At 38.4% G+C, this 21,566-nt stretch overlaps 2 protein-coding genes across 2 annotated transcripts; one reads left to right on the forward strand and one right to left on the reverse strand.

Moving 5' to 3' along the window:
• The first annotated feature begins 688 nt into the window (after positions 1-688).
• LOC132613343 (uncharacterized) lies at positions 689-4,003 on the forward strand. Its single transcript, XM_060327360.1, has 6 exons — positions 689-890; positions 1,066-1,348; positions 1,424-1,550; positions 1,638-1,925; positions 2,174-2,281; positions 3,554-4,003. The coding sequence occupies exons 1-6, from the start codon at positions 689-691 to the stop codon at positions 4,001-4,003; spliced, it is 1,458 nt and encodes a 485-aa protein (XP_060183343.1).
• A 10,896-nt stretch (positions 4,004-14,899) lies between these two features.
• Positions 14,900-16,198, reverse strand: LOC132613344 (uncharacterized). Its single transcript, XM_060327361.1, has one exon. The coding sequence runs from the start codon at positions 16,196-16,198 to the stop codon at positions 14,900-14,902; it is 1,299 nt and encodes a 432-aa protein (XP_060183344.1).
• Between the last annotated feature and the right edge of the window lie 5,368 nt (positions 16,199-21,566).

The raw sequence follows: 21,566 nt of genomic DNA on the forward strand, positions 1-21,566 counted from the left end.
GTGTTGTTATTTGGATATTTTGTTACTGTTTTGAGTGTTATTTTTTATGTTCACTTGCTAGTGCACTTATATTTTGGTGCTCTTATGATATTTTTCAATGAGTTTATGGTGTTATTCTGGTGTATTGCTAGTGCTGAAATTTTGCTGTTGTTTGCTGGTTTTATAAGCTGGTGCTCAAGTTTGCAACATTTTTTGCTAGTCTTGTAAGCTGGTGTTAGTTTTTTGCTACAGTTTTGTTAAGTTGTTGCTGGATCTATGTTGCTGTCTTTGTTGAAGTTGGTACAGAAATTAGGCTTTCTCGTAACTGTGCTACTGCTGCCACAGAAGTTGATCTCTATAGATTGTGATTTAAAACTGCAACTTAGTGTTGTTATTTGGCTATTTAAAATTTTTGCCGTTGTTTGCTGAATGTGTGCATAATAGGTATATATAGTGTGTGTGTGTGTTTGTCTGTTTGTTTGAAGATTGATCTCAATGCAAGTGACTTGTTTGAGTGGGTAGCATCATGACTGTCCGGATTTATTTAAGGATGACTGTTTCATCATGACTGTTTGAAACATCCTTATTCGTTGTTTAAATTTTGTAAAACACACAAAGCATGCTAAACTGTCATGACTGTGACATCCGGCTTTGGATATTTTGACAGTCATGCTTTGGATTTAACCATGTCCACATTTTTTTTGTAGATATGGCTCGAGGCAGAGGTCGAGGTAGCGGAGGTCGTGTAGGAAAGTCCTCATTAAGGTGTGATTCTACTGGTCGTGCAAACATGCCTACCATTCCCATTCCCACCACAATTAGTCCTCAACAAGGTGGTACGAGTTTCATAGGTGGGCCAGATCCTATAAACCAAGTTCAAACTTTACGTACGCCACCGGTTCAAGCCTCAGGTCTGTTTATTACTGCCTCTCATAATAGAAACTATAAATTGTAGGTTTGCTTGTGTAACAAGCTGCAGATTTTGTAAATCATGATTAGTCATATTTGTAGACTTGCAAACAGCTTGTATAAAAACCTCTTTACTGATGGTTGCTTTAATTTCCTCACGTCCATATTTTTTTGTAGATATCGCTCGAGAAAAAGGTCGAGGTAGTCCTCAACAAGGTGGTACGAGTTCCATAGGTGGGCCAGATTCTATAAACCATGTTCAAACTTTAGGTACGCCACCGGTTCAAGCGTCAGATCACGGTAGTAACCCAACCATCCCTGAATTATCTCCCATTACACCTGATCTGAGCGGCCCAGTAGATGAGGGTACATCAAACCAGAGCAACACTGTCAGTGAAGAAGAGTCCAGTAGTCGTCGTAGGCAGCGGACACTTACACTTGTTACTCTTACTCCTGCAGGGTTAGTCCATGCATGTATTTTTTTTTATATATAATTTGTGGTAGGACTTGAAATAATATTTTCAAATTTATGCAGGTTGGAACCTTCTAAAGAATGCTCTAATATCATATCCGCATCTTTCAAAAATCAACTTGATCCCAATGGAATCAATTGGAAAGGTGTCTCAGAAGATACTAGAAATTTTTATTTTGGGGAATTCAAGGTATAACTTTCATCATAATTCGTTTTATAAGTGTATTAGCTTTTATAGTTAGGATACTAATAATATTAGTTTATAAACTGTTTTCAGAAGACATACCATTGGGACTCTTCGATTCCTGAGAGTGTAATAAAAAAACATTGGAATACTAAGGCAGCAACAAAGTATAGGAATTTCATTAGCAAAATTAAACAAAAAAGGATTAAGCCGGATTATGTGTCTGATAATGTGTGGGAACGCTGGTTGCAACTTTGGGCGGATCCTAAGTGTGTCGAAAAGTCGGAGATAAATGCAAAGAATCGTTGTGGAGGGAAAGAAGTTGCTGCCGGGACTCACACGGGTGGCTCTATCTGCATTGGGGAGCATCGCAAGAGACTTGTAAGTATATATATTTCTTTTCATACACTCTTAAATTTTTTATATTTACTACTTGAAAAATACTACTTGAAAATTGGTTTTTCAAGGTGCTTTTTGTAGTTCTTGATTCTGGTTTACCTAGGTATATATATTGCTATTTTCTTGATTACTATGTTGTTGTTTTTCTTGAATTATTTAGATTTTTCTATTGCTGGTTATACTGCTATTGTTTTTGGTGTAATTTTCTGAAATGAGTAACTTTTGCATAGGCTGTTACAAAGGGTCGAGATCCAACACCAGGTGAGGTACATTTGCATGTCCATACACATGATCATGATGGAGAATCTTTTGTTGATGAGCGTGCCCGAGCTGTCCATGTAAGTTCAAAATTTTATAATTTCAGAATTAAACTAATGACTCGTAAAGGTGTGGTAAACTAATTTCAGAATTTCAGAATTAATGGAGAATCTTTTACCTAACTGCTGTAAACAGCAGTGTTTTGCCGACGTCTCGTAAAGGTGTGGTTAATGATAACTAAAGACTGTGTTTAGCATAAAGACTGGTATGATGGTCGTGATATGTTTGTAAAGCTATGTAGGATCCTATATTAATATGTGAAGCATACATTATGAATCCTGTTAGATAGTCTGGTGTTCTGCAGTCAAATATACGACTAAGTTGCTTAGTGGTTATTATTATATATCAAACGAAACCAATCAGCTGTACAAGTAACACTGTCAAAATAAAAGCACAACAATAAACAAATTCTATGCTATGAATCATTGCCCAGCACCTATCACTATATGAACTTGGTTTGCTTCCATGCATTTGTTTGCTGTTAACCACAAACCAGTGTCATCAAACCAGCTCAATATGTAAGTTCTTCTTGTTCCTCTCAGTAGTTGTAATGCTATGTAGTTTTGTATTACTATATGTGTCAAACTTAGCCAGATATTGCAAGTTTTCAATAGGAATGAGCATAGCTAATACTGCCCATTAAAAACCATACAATAGCAGTACTTGGTTGGGAATATGGCTAAGGTTGGGAATATGAAACTTATCCATGTTGATAAGCCTTCTTCCAGTACTTGGTAGTTCTGAAAAATGACTGAACTCAACTTCACTTTGATACTTCTCAGTCAATTTTCTGAAAGTCTCTTCCTTTTCCTCTGAAAATTCCTTATTTGCCAATTGAATTTTCATTTCTTCTCTCTTTTTCTTGAGCTCATTGATGGCTACCAGCTTCTTAGCATGCTCCTTTTGCTATTTTGCAAGATTTGACTTCTTTTTCTTACCTGAAGCATGTGAACCATGAAGCATGATCCTTTGCTTAACTTGTGAAAGAAATCCTGGATATAAATGAATAGAAATTTGGCTTAGGATGTTGTTAAGACTGATGAACTGATGAGCATAAAGACTGTGTTTAGCATAATTGTGCAGTTAATTGATGTTCATCGTTCCCCTGCTGACTCGCATCAGCAACAAGTGCTGCATTTATGCAACCTTGTGCCTGTTAGTCTGTATTACTTGTACACCAACGAAAAATGGATAAATATCTGCTCTCTTATCTTTGGAATTCATTTCTCTTTTTATTTGGTAAAATTGTATGGTTAGTATTCTTGATGTTTTAATTTCACTAATTATTACAGGAAAGATATCAAGAAATATTACGGGAAAAATCACAGTCTCAGTCTGATATTGATCAATGTGAAGCATATTACGAAGCTGTTGGGGGAACAAGGAAGAGAAGAATATATGGTCTTGGATCTCAAGCACAAAGTTATTATGGGCCGAATCTTTGCGTCAATTTTTCCTTTAATGCTTCAGCATCAGCAGCACCTTCAACTTCTCAATCAGCACCTACAGAAAATATGGAGGAGTTAGTGATGCGATTGATTCCTACACTGACTGATCGCTTGCTTCCTTTATTTATTGAGAAGGCACGCAGAGTGATTTCTTCACCATCACATCATCCAAATACTCCTGTCGACAAACCATCAGTTGTGACACCCATAGTGCCTCCTCCTACTACTGCCAACGATGACGATGTTGATCCTTTAGATTCTGATGGTGATCGTAGTCCTTCACCCATGCATTAGTTTTTTATGTTATCCGCTTTTTGTTGGAAAGAACAAACTTATGCACTAACAATACTTGATGGATGTGTGGGTTCTTTTGGTAGTTGATAGCTTGGTGTTGTCGGTGTTTTGGACTTAACGATTGGGATTTCGCTATCTATTTTGAACTTTTTTTTATAAATATTATTTTATGTGAATGTCAGTTATTTTTAAGGGTATTTATTAATTTGTATTTAGTATGTTTCAACAGGTGTATTTAAAAAAAAACAAAAGAAAAATATTTGTGACAGATTTGCGACATATTTTGGTCGTTGCTAGAGGGACAAATATTCTATTGTCGCTAAATGCAGGCACAAATAATTCAATATTTTGCGACGGATTAGCGACAATGGTTTTCGTCGCTAATTTACTAAAACGACGAAATGAAATATGAAATTAGTCACGGAATTTATAACAATAGCAACAAAAATAATCCGTTGCTATAATGTGCAACGGATCTCATACGTCGCTACTCTGTCGCTAAGTTTGCTACGGATTTCAATTTTCCGTCGCTAATAGGTTAGCAACGCGCAAAATCGTAACAGACGCCATTCCGTCGCTAATCCGTCGCAACACATGTTTAGCAACAGATATATGTTGATTAGCGACGGAATACGTCCGTCACTAAACGCTGTTTTTTTAGTAGTGTTGGTCGGTATGCTCTATTCGTGTAGCACGCTGTTCAGCGCTGCTTCATTAAAAACCTTGCTGAAAACCCTCTTCGGGACAAAACGGTCGAAGGGAAAAAGAGTGCAGCACGTGCTTTCAGTCCTAAATCTATGACTTTCCGTTTTCCATTGTGCTGCTCTGGTGTCCCTCGGATTGTATCCCTGTGTGGTTATATCGAAAGAGAAGAAAAACAAAAGAAAAGTTATTCGTACCTTTAACAGTAATATCGTTTTAGGTGTGCTACATTCGAGTTGTGTTTCAGCTGCTGTCCGCCTTCGTTCTCGAGCTGATAGGAACCTTTCCCGGTTATTCCAGTGACTCGGTACGGTCCTTCCCAATTCGGGGCTAATTTCCCTTCATGAGGGTTTTTGGTATGAAGTGTGACCTTCCTCAGTACTAAGTACCCAATCTGAAAATGCCTGAGATTGGTCCTCCGGTTATAATATCTTTGCATCCTTTGTTTTTGTGCGGCTATCCGGATATGAGCAGTTTCTCTCCTATCGTCCACGAGATTCAGATTGACAGACATTGCTTCATGGTTCGACTCCTCAGTGGCATATCGGTGTCTTAAGCTTGGCTCACCAACCTCAACGGGTATCAGGGCCTCGGCTCCATATACAAGGGAAAACGGAGTCTCCCCGGTTCTCGATCTTACCGTTGTGCGGTAGGCCCATAAAACCTCGAATAGAACCTCATTCCATCGGTGTTTAGAGCCGGCCAGTATTTTTTTTAAATTCTGCAGTATAGTTTTATTGGTAGACTCGGCCTGGACATTCGCGCTCGGGTGATACGGGATGGATAAGATTTTCTTGATTTTGTATTCTTCAAAAAACTTGCTGGCCTTGCTACCTATGAACTGCTTACTGTTATCACACGCGATCTCCGCGGTTACCTCAAATCGATAGATTATATGGTCGTAAATGAAATTAATAACCTCTTTTTCCCTGACTTTCTCGAATGCCTGTGCTTCGACCCATTTAGAGAAATAATCAGTCATAAGTAAAATAAATTGCGTCTTACCTAGTGCCCATGGCAAAGGCCCCACTATATCCATGCCCCATTTCATGAATGACCATGGGGAGAGTATCAGATGGAGCTCTTCCCCGGGTTGGTGTATTGACGGGGCGTGCCTTTGGCATTCGTTACATTTTCGAATGAAGGTTTTGGCATCTTCCTCCATCTCGTTCCAGTAGTATCCTGCTCTGATCAGCTTGCGGATCAATGAATCAGCTCCCGAATGGTTTTCACAAGTCCCCTCGTGAATTTCCCTCAGAACGTAGTCGGTTTCCCCTGGTCCTAGGCATCTCGCTAAGGGGCCATGGAATGACCTTCGGTATAACTGGTCATCGACCAAACAAAACCTAGCTGCTTTGGTTCGGAAGGCCCTTGATTCCTTGGCATCGGATGTAAGCTTTCCTGTTTGGAGATAGTCTATGTACTTGTTCCTCTAATCCCAAGTGAGGCTGGTCGAGTTTATCTCGGAGTGGCCGGTCTCTATAACAGATTTTGTCAACTACACCATAGCTCCGGAATTGAACCCATCCGATTCTACCGAGGATCCCAGATTTGTCAGGGCATCCTCCTCATTATTCTGATCTCGGGGTACATGTTCCAACGTCCACTCCTTGAACCGGTGAAAGATAACCTGTAATTTTTCCTGATATCTCCGCATTCGATCATCCTTGATTTCGAAGGTTCCATTTGTTTGGTTGACTACCAGAAGAGAATCGCATTTGGCCTCAATAATGTCAGCTCCCAAGCTTTTAGCTAATTCTAAACCTGCAATCATAGCCTCATATTCGACTTCATTGTTAATCAAATCAGCCGATCTAATAGATTGTCTTATGACGTCACTCGAGGGAGGTTAAAGAATGATCCCTAACCCGGACCCTTTTACATTAGAAGCACCGTCTGTGTAAAGAGTCCAGACTCCCGTACTAGTCCTCGAGGTAAGAAGCATTTCCTTATCGACCTCGGGAATCATGGTCGGTGCAAAATCAGCCATAAAATCCGCCAGTATTTGGGACTTGATCGCAGTTCGGGGTTTGTATTCAATATCATACCCGCTAATCTCCATATCCCACTTTTCCAGTCGGCCTGAGAGTTTGGGTTTATGCATGACATTCTGATAACGTCCAAATACACTCCTCAAAGAGAAAGTGTACACGGTCGTATGCAATATATTTACCCAACTATGAGTCGGGGTCGATCCCACAGGGAACAATGTGCTAGGCGATTAAGAAAGTAAGGAATTTTTACTAACTAAGCTCTGCCAAACGATAAATGATATTTTGGGTTTTTGAGAAATTTATGACTAATGCGAAAATATATAAACTAACCTAGAAAGCAAGTAAATTGATCAATGGCCACAAGCATGGATACAAAGGAAATTACACTCAAGTAACGATCCAATATATTTTATGATATTACAACTAAGAGCGGGTCTATGTTAATAGATAATGATTTCTAAAATCTCATTGAAAGTTTCTCAACCAAATCAATGAATTTCACTCTAAGCTTTCTCAAGCCTTAGAGTGTGATGTTAAACACAATCAATTCAACCTCAAGTTAACTATCCTATCTCTAGCTCAAGTTATTAGATGGGTTTAATGACCCAAATCCTTGCTATCAAACTCTTTTCCTAACTTTCACTTTCTTTCTCAAGCAAAGTAAAAGTGCTTAGGCACAAATAATGTTTGCAACCATTAGGAGATATTTAAGCATGAAGAGTTAATAGAAAAACAATAAACCCACTTCATTAGAAATAAAAATCATTCAATACATAAGCATAACAAGAGATTCAATCCAAACTTTAATCAAGAATATTTTCATAAACAAGATTCAAGTATTGAAATGAAATACTACACACTTAGATATACAATACAAAACAAGAGATTGAAGAAATGAATTAAAGGTTTAAGAAATGCTCAACCAAATCTTCAAATCTTCAACCCCAAAGTGTGGTGTAGATGAACCCTAGCCTCCAAGCTTGCAAAATGGCAAAAGATCAAAATGATATGCCCCAAATCTCTCTTTTGTAGCTGCCCTCTATTTTTCCAAGTCCAAAAAATTGTCAAAATCTGCCCCTATATTTCTGTTTTTGCAATTCTGCCCGTTTTTGCAAAACTGTCCACTTTTGACAGTTTTGCAAATCTGTCCCGTTTTTGCAAAACTGTCCAGTTTTGACAGTTTTGCAAAAATGTCCAGTTTGACCTCTTTTTGACTTTCTTTTCACTTGGTATCTTCCGATCACTCATTTCAGCTACTTGGCTTGTTTTGCTCTATTTTGTTCCATTTTGATCCATTTTGCTCTTTTATGCTCTCCGGGCATCTTTTCCTACAAAACAACATAAAAACACAAAAAGTAACAACAAAAGTGCTTAAGGAGTCACAAAAGCTTAAGGAATTAGCGTCGAATATCGCGTAATTTCACGACTGATCAACACCCCCAACTTAAAGTCTTTGCTTGTCCTCAAGCAAACTAAAACAAAAATCTCAATGAGGAACTACTTTAAGCACAAAAACATGACTTTGGTTGGTACCAACAATTAGACTACAAGCATGTGAAGCTTCAACCAAATAACTCCCTCATTTCAAAATACAATTTCAAGAATGCAATAAAGATATAAAACTATCAAGCAACAACACTCAAGTTTCAATAAGTGACTCAAAACTACTAGCTTACTAGATATGCTCAGTTGACTCAACTTTGGATTTTTCAACATCACCAATCTATCGTAATCCATATGCCCTCACAAGAAAGAAAGTCCCAAAATCACTGTATTCACAACAACAACACAAGGGACAAATACACAAAGTCACTCACACTCACAAAGAATTCTAGTGCTAACAAATATCACACCATAAGCTTGCCCTTATTTTCAATCATCACTAACTCAAGAACATTTAGTTGGAGATCACATAGGGACTTTTTAAGCTTGTAATGTAGGCTTAGGGAAGGGTAGGATAAGTATTTGGGATACAAGTGACTACGCCCTCCTTGAACACTACACAAAACCTTTCGTCCACTTTCCTCTTCATTTCAAAACAACACTCCTTCCTTTGCATACTAGTTTCCCCAATTATTCCAACTTCCTTTATAAAGTTCCAAAATATAATGTGCTAGCACATGCCACCCCCAACTATAAATGTTGCAGTGTCCTCGCTGCACATAATCAAAACAAAACATAAAAATAGAAAAGGAAGATTTTTTTTTTTTTTTTTTTTTTTTTTTTTTGCTGGCACCACCTGCGACGACACATGCGAATCGCAGGTCTGACCTGCGAGTCGCAGGTGGTGTCACCTGCATTTTTTTTTTTTTTTTTTTTTTTTTTTTGCACAAAAAGTTTGCAACCTTTTTGTATTTTTCAAATTTTCTTCCTTTCTTTTGACTTTTTCACAACACCAACCTTCACCGCTCTCAAGCAACACTAACACCCCCAACTTAGGCTTTTGGCCTCAAATTCACAATTTCATGTTCAAGGAGGGAAAGGTTCAAAAGAGAGACTTTTCATCAAACATGGTAAAGGCTTGTAATGTGGCAATCAAAGAAAAGGTCATAAGCTCAAATGGGGTTACTAGTGATATTATTTATGCAATGGTAGGCTAGAAAGGCTAAAGAGGTTTTTTCACAAAGATAGCCCAAGGTCATCTCTCCAACCAACATAATCAAAATTAGCATTGAACGACTAACCGGGCAAGTTCTAGATGATAAAAGTAAACACAAAATTTATTCAACAAACACTCACACACATGGCATATGAACTAGTCAAGATGGATCAATTTCACTTTCCAAGCAAGAACAACCAGTGCAATATCTCATAATCCAAAGTCAACACACTAGTAGGTAAAGAGTCACAAAATGAGCCAAAAAGTCGTCACAAAGATCATTCTTTCCTATGCACCTTGCTTTTTAACTTTCACAACAATTTGGAGAGGTATTCACATTTCAATTTCACATGCAAGAGACTAACTCTATTAGTACCAAACAAGCCAAGAGTTTTCACATTTTTCCTCAAAGGAGAACCTACACCTAAACTTACAAGACTAATGAAAGAAGCTAAGAAAGAAAATAATATAATAAGAGTGACTAATCCACAACATGTCAAAAGAACAAAATTTTAAAAAAAAAATTTTGAGCAAGTTTCAAAATATAATGCGCTACTACGTGCCACCCCCAACTATAAACATTGCAGTGTCCTCGCTGCACATAATCGAAACAAAACATAAAAATAGAAAAGGAAGAAAAAAAAAAAAATTTTTTTTTTTTTTTTTTTTTTTTTTTTTTACTGGCATGACATGCGACCCCACATGCGATTCGCATGTATGACATGCGAGTCGCATGTGATGTCACCAGAAAAAAAAGTTTTTTTTTTTTTTTTTTTTTTTTTTTAGTGTCTGTCACCACATGCGACGCAACATGCGATTCGCATGTATGACATGCGAATCGCATGTTGTGACACCAGAAAATATTTTTTTACAGCTTTTACTGGTTTTGGGGGCTGTCCGGGTATCCGATATGCTCAAAATAACTCCAAAAGTTCTGAAACTTTGCAGATTAGTCAAAAACCATAAACTAAACTATTCTAAAAAATAAAATTTCAAAAACGATTAAAAACTTTTAAAACGATGGGTTACCTCCCACCAAGCGCTTGATTTAACGTCGCGGCACGACGGTTACCTTTACCACTTTTCCTTCCATTTGGAAGATATGAATTTGCGCCCCAACTTTGAATCAAGATCATGATGACGCTCATGGGGCGGTGGCAGAAAAACGAGGAGGCCAACTCTCGAGTGTCGCATTTTGCACTTCTTGGCCCGTAAGTGAGGCATGTCATTTTGTTTTCTTGGCATAGCAAACTTCAAAATGAAAACGCTTTGATCTTCATCTCCAAAATTCTCCATAGGCTCGGTTAGTTCAACTTCCATTTCACTAACCAAGCATAATGTTGAAAAATGGTTGGAATGAGGTCCAACGCGCTCAAATTCCAAATTTGCATGAATTTTGACATCCTCACCCAAAAATGAACTAGAGTCTTCAAAAACCATTTTATGAACTCTTTTATGCAACTCTAGTATCATTTCTTCAACTTCGGCATCATTCACTATTTTTGGGTTGGTAGGTTGGCAATTCGCCATTAGCTCATCAAAATCAATCTTGACCTCTTCTACCTTGGAAACCAACTCAAAATTATAATCCATGGCCCTTTGATATTGAGCATTACATGCTTCAATCTTTGCATTCAATTCGGCCTCCAATTTCCGGATATCAATTTCAAGTAGCTCCAATTCTTGACTTTGCTCAACATGTACTTTTAGAAATTCTTCCATCATCCATGAAATGCCTTCACGGTGATTTCCATAGGCTTCAAGTTGTTGAGCTTGATTCATTAGCCAATCTTGGCTCAAAATTTCCATTTTGTCAAGATTTTCTTCATTGTGAGAGTCATTCAAAGCTTGTAAAAATCCACCCTTGGAGACATTCATGTTTTGGCCACTTTCTTGCCTACTTTCAACACCCTCAAGTTGTTGAGCATTATGAGTATGAACCAATGATTTCATTTGATTCTCCAAGATGTGAATAGCTTTGTGATTGCAATTAATTGCTTGCCTCAAGTCATCAAGTGGTTGCCTCAAGTCCTTAACCGCTAAGTCCTGTTTTTCAACTTTTTCAAGGATGGTCTCCAACATGAGCATTATCTTCTCATTTTGAGCATTTGAGGCTTCTTCCATTTCCATATCCCTACTATCATCAAAATCAAAACTAGAATAGTCATAGTGGGGGTTCGGGGAAGGGAAGGACAAATAATCACAATTATCCCAATGACCATTTTGACCACCACACCTATCACATATACTCCACTCATAGGTTTGGGATTGTGCGCACAATCCGCCCCCGGGAGAATTCAAACAATTTTGCCATGAGTGTGGTCCTCCACAATAAAGACAAGGGTCATCAAAGTATGCATAACTACCATCCGACCAATTTTCATTATATGATGCCATTGTTTTTTTTTTTTTTTTTTAATAAAGCAATGAAAGTTTGAACCAAAGCAAGTTAGCTTAAATCCCAAACTAACCTAAATACGCCAAATTGTTCCCCGGCAACGGCGCCATTTTTGATAACGTCCAAATCCACCCTATTAATTAGAATGGGCACGGTCGTATGCAATATATTTACCCAACTATGAGTCGGGGTCGATCCCACAGGGAACAATGTGCTAGGCGATTAAGAAAGTAAGGAATTTTTACTAACTAAGCTCTGCCAAACGATAAATGATATTTTGGGTTTTTGAGAAATTTATGACTAATGCGAAAATATATAAACTAACCTAGAAAGCAAGTAAATTGATCAATGGCCACAAGCATGGATACAAAGGAAATTACACTCAAGTAACGATCCAATATATTTTATGATATTACAACTAAGAGCGGGTCTATGTTAATAGATAATGATTTCTAAAATCTCATTGAAAGTTTCTCAACCAAATCAATGAATTTCACTCTAAGCTTTCTCAAGCCTTAGAGTGTGATGTTAAACACAATCAATTCAACCTCAAGTTAACTATCCTATCTCTAGCTCAAGTTATTAGATGGGTTTAATGACCCAAATCCTTGCTATCAAACTCTTTTCCTAACTTTCACTTTCTTTCTCAAGCAAAGTAAAAGTGCTTAGGCACAAATAATGTTTGCAACCATTAGGAGATATTTAAGCATGAAGAGTTAATAGAAAAACAATAAACCCACTTCATTAGAAATAAAAATCATTCAATACATAAGCATAACAAGAGATTCAATCCAAACTTTAATCAAGAATATTTTCATAAACAAGATTCAAGTATTGAAATGAAATACTACACACTTAGATATACAATACAAAACAAGAGATTGAAGAAATGAATTAAAGGTTTAAGAAATGCTCAACCAAATCTTCAAATCTTCAACCCCAAAGTGTGGTGTAGATGAACCCTAGCCTCCAAGCTTGCAAAATGGCAAAAGATCAAAATGATATGCCCCAAATCTCTCTTTTGTAGCTGCCCTCTATTTTTCCAAGTCCAAAAGATTGTCAAAATCTGCCCCTATATTTCTGTTTTTGCAATTCTGCCCGTTTTTGCAAAACTGTCCACTTTTGACAGTTTTGCAAATCTGTCCCGTTTTTGCAAAACTGTCCAGTTTTGACAGTTTTGCAAAAATGTCCAGTTTGACCTCTTTTTGACTTTCTTTTCACTTGGTATCTTCCGATCACTCATTTCAGCTACTTGGCTTGTTTTGCTCTATTTTGTTCCATTTTGATCCATTTTGCTCTTTTATGCTCTCCGGGCATCTTTTCCTACAAAACAACATAAAAACACAAAAAGTAACAACAAAAGTGCTTAAGGAGTCACAAAAGCTTAAGGAATTAGCGTCGAATATCGCGTAATTTCACGACTGATCACATTCCTTAGGGGGTACGATGTTACGACGCATACGGGATGACACTGAAAGTAAGGTTTTAATTTCCTAGATGCACTCAATAAAGCCAAAGCGAGTTTTTCCAAATGTGGATACCTGGTTTTAGCGTCACCGAGAATTCTACTAAACGATGTTACGACGCATACGGGATGACACTGAAAGTAAGGTTTTAATTTTCTAGATGCACTCAATAAAGCCAAAGCGAGTTTTCCAAATGTGGATACCTGGTTTCAGCGTCACCGAGGATTCTACTTACATAGTAAATCGGGTATTGTGTACCTTTCTCCTCTCGAACCAGGACACCGCTCACCGCTATCTCGGACACCGCCAAGTATAGATACAACTGCTCGTTCGCTTTTGGCGTGTGGAGTAGAGGTGGGCTTGATAAGTACCTTTTGAGTTCTGCTAAGGCCATCTGACATTCGGGGGTCCATGCAAAGTCAGTCGTTTTCTTTAGCAACGAGAAAAATTGATGACTTTTGTCTGAGGATCTGGAGATGAATCGACTTAGGGCAGTTATTCGTCCTGTAAATCTTTGTACCCCTTTAATGTCGTTGATCACGGTGATATCTTCAATCGCCTTTATCTTATCCGGGTTGATTTCGATCCCCCGATTTGATACCATGAATCCGAGAAACTTACCCAATCCGACTTCGAAGGCACATTTTTCCAAGTTCAACTTCATGTTGTACTTTCTTAATATGCAGAAAGTTTCCTGCAAATATTTCAAGTGGTCCTCTGCTCGCAGGGACTTAGCGACCATGTCATCTATATAAGCCGATAGGTGGCTCCGACATTTTTTAAGCCGAAGGGCATTACATTATAACAATATGTGTCAGACCTAGTTATAAATGAGGTTTTTTCTCGATCCTCCGGGTCCATTTGTATTTGGTTGTACCCGGAGTAGGCATCGAGGAAACTCAGCGTATCGTGACCCGTAGTAGAGTCGATCATGCAATCGATTATGGGCAAAGGAAATGAATCCTTCGGGCAGGCTTTATTTAAATCTTTATAATCTACGCACATTCTGAACTTATTTCCCTTTTTAGGAACTACCACAACGTTAGCTAACCAATCTGCGTATTTTACCTCACGAATGGATCCTATATTAAGAAGCTTGGTTACCTCGTCCTTGACGAATGCATGTTTTACATCGGGTTGTGGCCTCCGCTTTTGTTTGACCGGAGGGAAACTTGGATCTAGGCTCAACTTGTGTGTCGTCACGTTTGGTGGAATACCTGTCATGTCTAAATGGGATCAAGCAAAGCAATCTGAGTTATTTTTAAAGAATTCAATAAAAAAAATCCTGAGCTCGGGCGTTAACCCCGTGCCCAGGTATACCTTCTTTTCAGGTAGATGGACGAACAGTATGACTTGCTCGAGTTCTTCGATTGTGGACTTAGTGGCATCAAAATCATCGGGCACCACGAATGTTCTCGGAACCCCAAATTTTAACTCCTCGTCTGGTGTGTCTCCGTTCCGATCTTCCGAAGATTCCGGGATCGAGATCTGTGATTACTATTTAGCATTCTTCCCTTCTTTCCGATTTGGCGCCTTTATAGTCTTAACAGATTCTTCAACCGCGAACATTTCTTTTGCGGCCTGCTGTTCACCACGTACGGTTTTGATACCTTCTGGAGTCGGAAATTTCAATACCTGATGCATAGTCGAAGGAACCGCTCTTACGAGGTGAATCCACGGTCTGCCCAGCAATGCATTGTATCCCATGTCTCCCTCAATCGCATAAAATTTGGTCTGCTACGTAGTTCCTGCCATACTGATCGGTAAAGTGATCTCACCCTTCGTCGTTTTGCATGCCATGTTGAATCCATTGAGGACCCGTACTGCTGACACGATCTGATCTAATAGTCCCAGTTGTTCCATGAATCTCCATCGGATGATATTAGCCGAGCTACCTGGATCAATTAGCACACGTTTAATTCTAAACTTATTGGCAAGGACATATATTACCAGTGCGTCATTATGCGGCTGGGCGATGCCTTCCATGTCCTCGCCATTGAATGTGATGGGGCCATCGGGGTCATCGATCCAGATGCACTTTTCCATTGTTATGGAAATTTTTATGCGTTTTAGAACCGGCCCAATGGGGACGTCATTTCCTCCCATGATCATGTGTATCACTTGCTGAGGCTCTTCCGGCCGATCCTGCTTGTTGGAGTCCAGGTTTTTAAAATGGGTTTTTGCTCGTTCACTTAGGAATTCTCGAAGATGTCCCAAATTGAACAGATGGGAGACCTCCTCTCTCAGCTGTCGACAATCCTCGGTTCGATGGCCGTGAGTATGATGATACTCACAAATAAGACTTTTATCCCACTTCTCTGGATCAGATTGGATTGGCCTCGGATGTCTTGTTTCTTTGTTTCGGATAACGGCTGCCGCTATAGTTGCTACATCGACGCAAAAGTTGTATTCGGATAACCTTGGAGTTTCTCTGTTTCCCGGGGCTCTATCGACAGCATTTCTGTTTATCAAACCACGGCTATTTTGGCCTCGATCATTCCTTCGATCGGTCCTCCTATCATTCTTGCCTGATTCACTGTTGCGCCCGTTCCCCCTTCGATCGAGTGGGTAAGGCTGGTACCTGTCATATGATGATCTGGAATCTCGATCTACCACTCTCCTCGAGCGATCACTCCGTTTACCGAAATGCCATGATACTAAAGCAGCCCAGGCGATCGCCGAGTATTCTATCAGATTTTGTTTTAGCTCCATAGATGTGATCGAGCTCCTCAAATTGAGCCCCTGGGTGAAAGCCTGAATGGCCCAATCGTGAGTCACTGGAGGTAAGTCTATGCGCTCCATTTGAAATCGAGCCACAAACTCGCGGAGGGTCTCGTCATCTCGTTGCTTAACGTTGAACAAGTTCGATTTTCGAGTTTCGACCTTGATGGCCCCGACATGGGCCTTAACGAAAGCATCAGCGAGCATGGCAAATGAATCAATCGAGTGATCGGGCAAGTTATGATACCAAATCATAGCCCCCTTTGACAGAGTCTCCCCCAAATTTCTTAAGTAGCACTGATTCCCTTTCGTCATCGGCGAGATCATTGCCCTTAATAGCTCACGTATACGCAGTCACATGCTCATTTGGGTCTGTTGTCCTATTGTACTTCGGGATATCGGGCATGCGAAATCTCTTAGGGATTTTCATCGGTGCCGCACTTGGCGGAAATGGTATTTGAAGAATTTTTTTTTGAATCCGGTCCCTTCAATACTGGTGGAGCCCCCGGAATCTAATTGACCCTCGAGTTGTAGTTCTCCACCTTCTTGTTGTTCGCCTCTTTCTTCTTTTCATCGGACTCGACTCGTTTAGTCAATTCCTCGAGCATTCTTATCAATTTGCTGCTTTGCCCGGGGTTGTTCTCGTTACCCAGCGGAACGCGTCTTTCCTTCGTATCCTGGGTCTGTTCTGATGGGGCAATATCGGGTGCCTGATCCCAGTTTTGCAGTTGTGCTATGATCTCTTGCTGGGCCTGCAACTGTGCCATAGCCATGTCTAACTAGTTTTGGAGTTGTTGCAGTATGACTCCATTATTCTCGCCGGCCGGTATGTTACCCACCGATGATCCGACTTGAGCAGGATTAACGGGGGGGTGCGTTGTTGTTTGGTACGTCCCCGTCGTCGTGCTCGTGATGGCTTGGTTCCACTTGGAAGTTGACAGAATGGGAACCTGACATTCTGGTACACCTGAAATCAAACCTTAAAGAACAAGTGAAGAATATCGAGTGTAACCAGAATGTTGTATTGAATCGCCACTACTATCTAGGGCCCCACGGTGGGCGCCAAACTGTTTAACCTTAAAACGGAGAACAATTAAATTTATGCGTGAAGCCAAAAATATATGGCTAAATTCAATTACGGATTAAATAGTGAAATAAGGCAATAAGTAAACGAAGAAGCAGTAATCTGACCGACTACCAAGTATGTCTAGCCTCGGGTATAGAGACCGAGGTAGATACTTCTGTTGAACACTTATACGGTGAATAATAAACTTAAGAACAGATGGGAGTGATTTCAAAGGACTCTTATTATTCCTGATATGAATTCTTTTGTGTTTTTGTTGCCAACCCCGCATAATGGATGGGAGCCTCCTCTTTATATAGTAGAGGTGTCCCAACCCTAGTACAATTCTAAATAAAGAAAAGAAATCTGGTGACAGCTGTTACCGAGATCGGTGCTGTAGACACGTAATTTTGACCCTCCCCGTGTGTTTCACCTTATAATTTTTAAATATTTCTTTTAATTTAAATTTTGACGTGTTAGTTTCATTCTATTTTTATTTAGTAGGCTTATTTGCGAAAATCAAAAAGAACAAAAATATTTGCTATTTTTAGAGTATAAATTTTGTTTTTTAAAGAAAGAAAAAAAAAATTCTTTATAGGTTTTAATTTTGCTTAGCCAGTTATTTATTTTAAGAGTATTTTTTTTTAGTTATCTAGAAATAGTTATTAAATATTTTTTGTTTTTACACTTTTAAAATAAAAAATAAAAATGAGCAAATAGGATTACACCATCTCACCACAAAATGACAAAGTTTCATAACAAATCTTATCAAAATGAGAAAGGGTCACGTTTTTTTGAAATATTACTGTTAGGGGATGGGGCCCACACAATTAAAAGAAAAAATGAGAGAAAGAAAAGAAGAAGGCAACATATAAGGGGAATTTTGTTTTAGGTGGTCCCCGTGATTTTGTTCCATATATAAAGGGTCACGTTATTTTGGGATATATTGTTGGGTGTGGGACCCGTAGAAAAAAGAAAAATGAAAAAAAATAATAGGGACATCGGAGGGAAATTTTGTTCTTGTGGACCCCATAATTCAGCACATGCACCCTTTATAAAATAACAACAAAAGAAAAAACAAAAATTCGGTTTACATTATAAAAATCCATCTGCACCATTCCAAAGCCTATAAACCCAAAAAACCTTTTCATTATTTTTCAAACCGTACATATTATAAATTGGACAGAACTCTAGAAAAGAGGGGGACCTAATACTCAGCGGTCACTTCCATAACACTCACACCTAAAAAACCTAGAAACCTACATATCATATTCAGCCGCAAAAATCTAGAGGAGCATCATCAAAATATAGAGAGCAGCTTTTACTAAAGGAATTTTGGTTTTTTTTTTTTTGGGACTGCCTACTCTTTTGATAGCAGTAGCCCACCATACTTCTCTTCCAACACCTGAACTTTCAGCCTTCATCCAACACCATGTGAGCTCCACCATTAGCTCATCATCTTCACCTGAAAATCACCCTTAAACACCTAAAACTTATGAAAAACGGAGTACCTTGAATCCACTACGATTTCGGGTCTCGTATCTCGTTCTTAGGCTGAGTTAACGAGGTCGAGGTTGTTGTTTGAAGTCCTGCTCGGGGTCTCTGGCCGCTGGTTCCGCTCAATGTTGCCGGTGAAATATTCGGGTCAATAGCTTCATCGAGTTCCTGTAACTTAAACAAAGATTCATCTATACAAAGGTCCATGTCTTCTTTTATGCTATTCTTTTAGAATATTTTGGTTTAATTCATGTCAATCTTTAGGTGTTTTCATTTCAGTTACATGTCTGATATAATTGCTAAGTTGCTATATTAAGTTTGTTTGTCAACAATATTAATCGTGAGCTTTAGTTTTCCTATCTCTTTAAGTGCAAATCGAAAAAGAAAAAAAGTAGTCTAGTTAAAAGTAAAACAAGATTACGTGCTCATCAGATGCATTGGTAATATTTTATGGAAAATTTGTTAGCTTGGTTTATGGATTGGTTAATGTTTGCTGTATACGTATATCTTCAATTGCTAATGAAATGATATATGGGCTTTGTGGTCAATATTAATTAAAGGTTTTATTGTCTAAACTAATCACTGTAATGCTGCTAAAGTTGAAGTCTTTTTAACCTTTTTATTGCTCTCCTCTTTTGTTGTTTATGTTCGGGTTCACGTTTCATTGATATGGATAGTAGAACGTTGTGGTATTTTACTTACTTTTTTTTTTTATTAAAAAATGATTTAGCTATTAATGTACGGATATGAAGGAATCGGGTTGGTGTGCCACTGTAAGAAAACTCATCGATTTTAACGGGTTTGGGTATATTAGCTACATATTGTCAAGATTGTAAAAAGAAAAGATATTTTTATGAGTCCATTATGCCATTCGATATTCGGTTTTATAACGTCACTTAACATCGTATTAGACTTAATGCTATCCTATTAGAATATAATTGCTCGGTGGAAATTTAATTGTTTCTTTTCATGATTGGTTCAAGATAAACAGATGCTTGAATGGATAAAATTATATCTTTGTTTCATTAAATTTTTACTTAGGAACTAACTATGTGGTTGGCCATATCGTACCTGCAAATCATTTTGTTTACATTACTATTTACTATATAAATCGGTTGATTGTTCTTGCGATATTATTGGATCATTTCGTTGAAAGATATCCATTGACTTTCGAATAAATAGAAACTGATAAGTCCATTTGGCCGAGATCAAACATTAAGGCCCGATTAATTAATTAATTGTGAGATGAGGGCGCGAATTATTTTAAACCCCGTTGTCAAGAATAAAAGAAAAGAGCGGAAAAAATCAATTGTAAATGAGCGAGATGGGTTGCGAATTTATTCAAAACCCGTTGTCAAAGAGTGCAAAATGACTAAGAAATAATAACCAAATAATTTTTAAAGTCTCGGATTTTAGAGACAAATAATTGCTCTTGACGCTAGATGAGCTTTAGGCACGTTTCAAGATGTTTGTTTCGATTAAGAATGCGGTGACGCATCTCATTTCGAGACATTTTTTAATAACTCGAGGATGCGGTTACGCACCTTGGCTAAACTCGTTTTAATAATTAATCTTGTTTCGAGTAAGAATGCAGTTATGCATCTTATTTTGAGACGCTTAAAAGATCCGGAATGCGGTTACGCATCCGAGTTAAAACCAATAAAAAGATCAACAATAAATGTACAAGCAAATCAAGGCTTGTAACGCAATATATCCAAAAATGATTTAAAGCGACCGTGCTAGAACCACGGGACTCGGGGAATGCCTAACACCTTCTCCCCGGTCAACAGAATTCCTTACTCGGTCTTCTGTTTTCGCAGACCAATAATAAAAGAGTCATTTCCTTTTGATTAGGGATTCATAAGGTGACTTGGAATACCAAAACTCAATTCCAAGTGGCGACTTTGTAAATAGAATAATCCCTTTTCAAAACCGTCACTCCAAATGGAAAAACCCTTTGATAATAAAAACCTGCGCGTTTATAGCGCGGGGGCGCAAAAAAGGGGTGTGACAAGTGCCGAAATATCCGGTTGAGGGCGGATATTTCGGCCTTCTCCTTATGGCAGTTAACCGCCCTTCCTTTATCGCCTCGTTCCAGATCGAGCTCGATGCCTCGTTCCCGATGAGCCGGTTGTATGGTGCCCGAGCATCACCATGACAACAGGAAACCGAGCGTGCCCTTATCCTCGATTTTACCCGTATACACCTAGAATAGATCATTTTCAAATTGTAGGGATCTAGTAGCTCAGTTGGTTGACTACTTGAACTTTCACCTTATTGGTGAGGGTTCGAATCCCCACATTGTAATTCCCTCCCCCATTTCTCCTTCCCCTACCCCTGTGTAATAAATAAATAAAAAAAAATCATTTTCAAATTTGAATCACTAATCTTTCTTAGGGATATAAGAAAGGCGATCTGTTAGGATTTGGTGTTAAGTAATTAGAAATATAATTATACAATTACATAATTGCCTTAGATTAAGCCAGAAGAGGAACATATCCAGCCCTATACTTCTAGGCTCGAAAGTTTTAATCTAGTGGGTGCTCTCTATTATAAACTGATCATTTTTCAACATATCTATACGACTATCAGCCTGTAGCCCAAACTCATTAAATAAAAAGATGCACATCCATCATGAAATCCACACAATTATGTAACATGTGTCTTGTACTCTTGTTCACCAATAACTATCATTTAGCTTATTTGGAAAAACTGAATTAGTAAGTTAATATCAGATTCATATTTGATAAAAGTTGTAATTTTAAAATAAGAAAAGGTCTAAATATGCCGCTGAACTTTGGGAAATGGCTTAAGTATGTCATTCGTTAATAGTTTAAATATGCCCCTACCGTTACAAAATTGTTCCAAATATGCCCTTATTCACTAAAGGCGGGAGTTTTTATAACACATGACTTCTTTTTTTACAAGAGAAAAGGCTCAAAATTTGTCCTTGAACTTTGTGAATAGTCTATATTTACCCCTGAACTTCGCGAAATTATGAATATTTCATTTTTCATCATTCATCATCATTTTACTTTTATTGTAAGACCAATGATTCTCAACCACTGTAACTCATTCTTAACCGTCACGATATTACTTGAAATGATTTAGAAGCAAAATACT

This window comes from Lycium barbarum, chromosome 10 (genome assembly GCF_019175385.1).
Source record: "Lycium barbarum isolate Lr01 chromosome 10, ASM1917538v2, whole genome shotgun sequence".
Classification (NCBI taxonomy): domain Eukaryota; kingdom Viridiplantae; phylum Streptophyta; class Magnoliopsida; order Solanales; family Solanaceae; genus Lycium; species Lycium barbarum.

What these genes read in the sequence shown, in the direction of transcription:
- LOC132613343 (XM_060327360.1), top strand. Translation starts at nt 689, where the DNA reads ATGGCTCGAGGCAGAGGTCGAGGTAGCGGAGGTCGTGTAGGAAAGTCC. An exon ending in TTTATTTTGGGGAATTCAAG is followed by an intron (nt 1,551 to 1,637) that starts GTATAACTTTCA and finishes AACTGTTTTCAG; the next exon opens with AAGACATACCATTGGGACTC. An exon ending in GGGAGCATCGCAAGAGACTT is followed by an intron (nt 1,926 to 2,173) that starts GTAAGTATATAT and finishes ACTTTTGCATAG; the next exon opens with GCTGTTACAAAGGGTCGAGA.
- LOC132613344 (XM_060327361.1), bottom strand. Translation starts at nt 16,198, where the DNA reads ATGACGAAAGGGAATCAGTGCTACTTAAGAAATTTGGGGGAGACTCTG.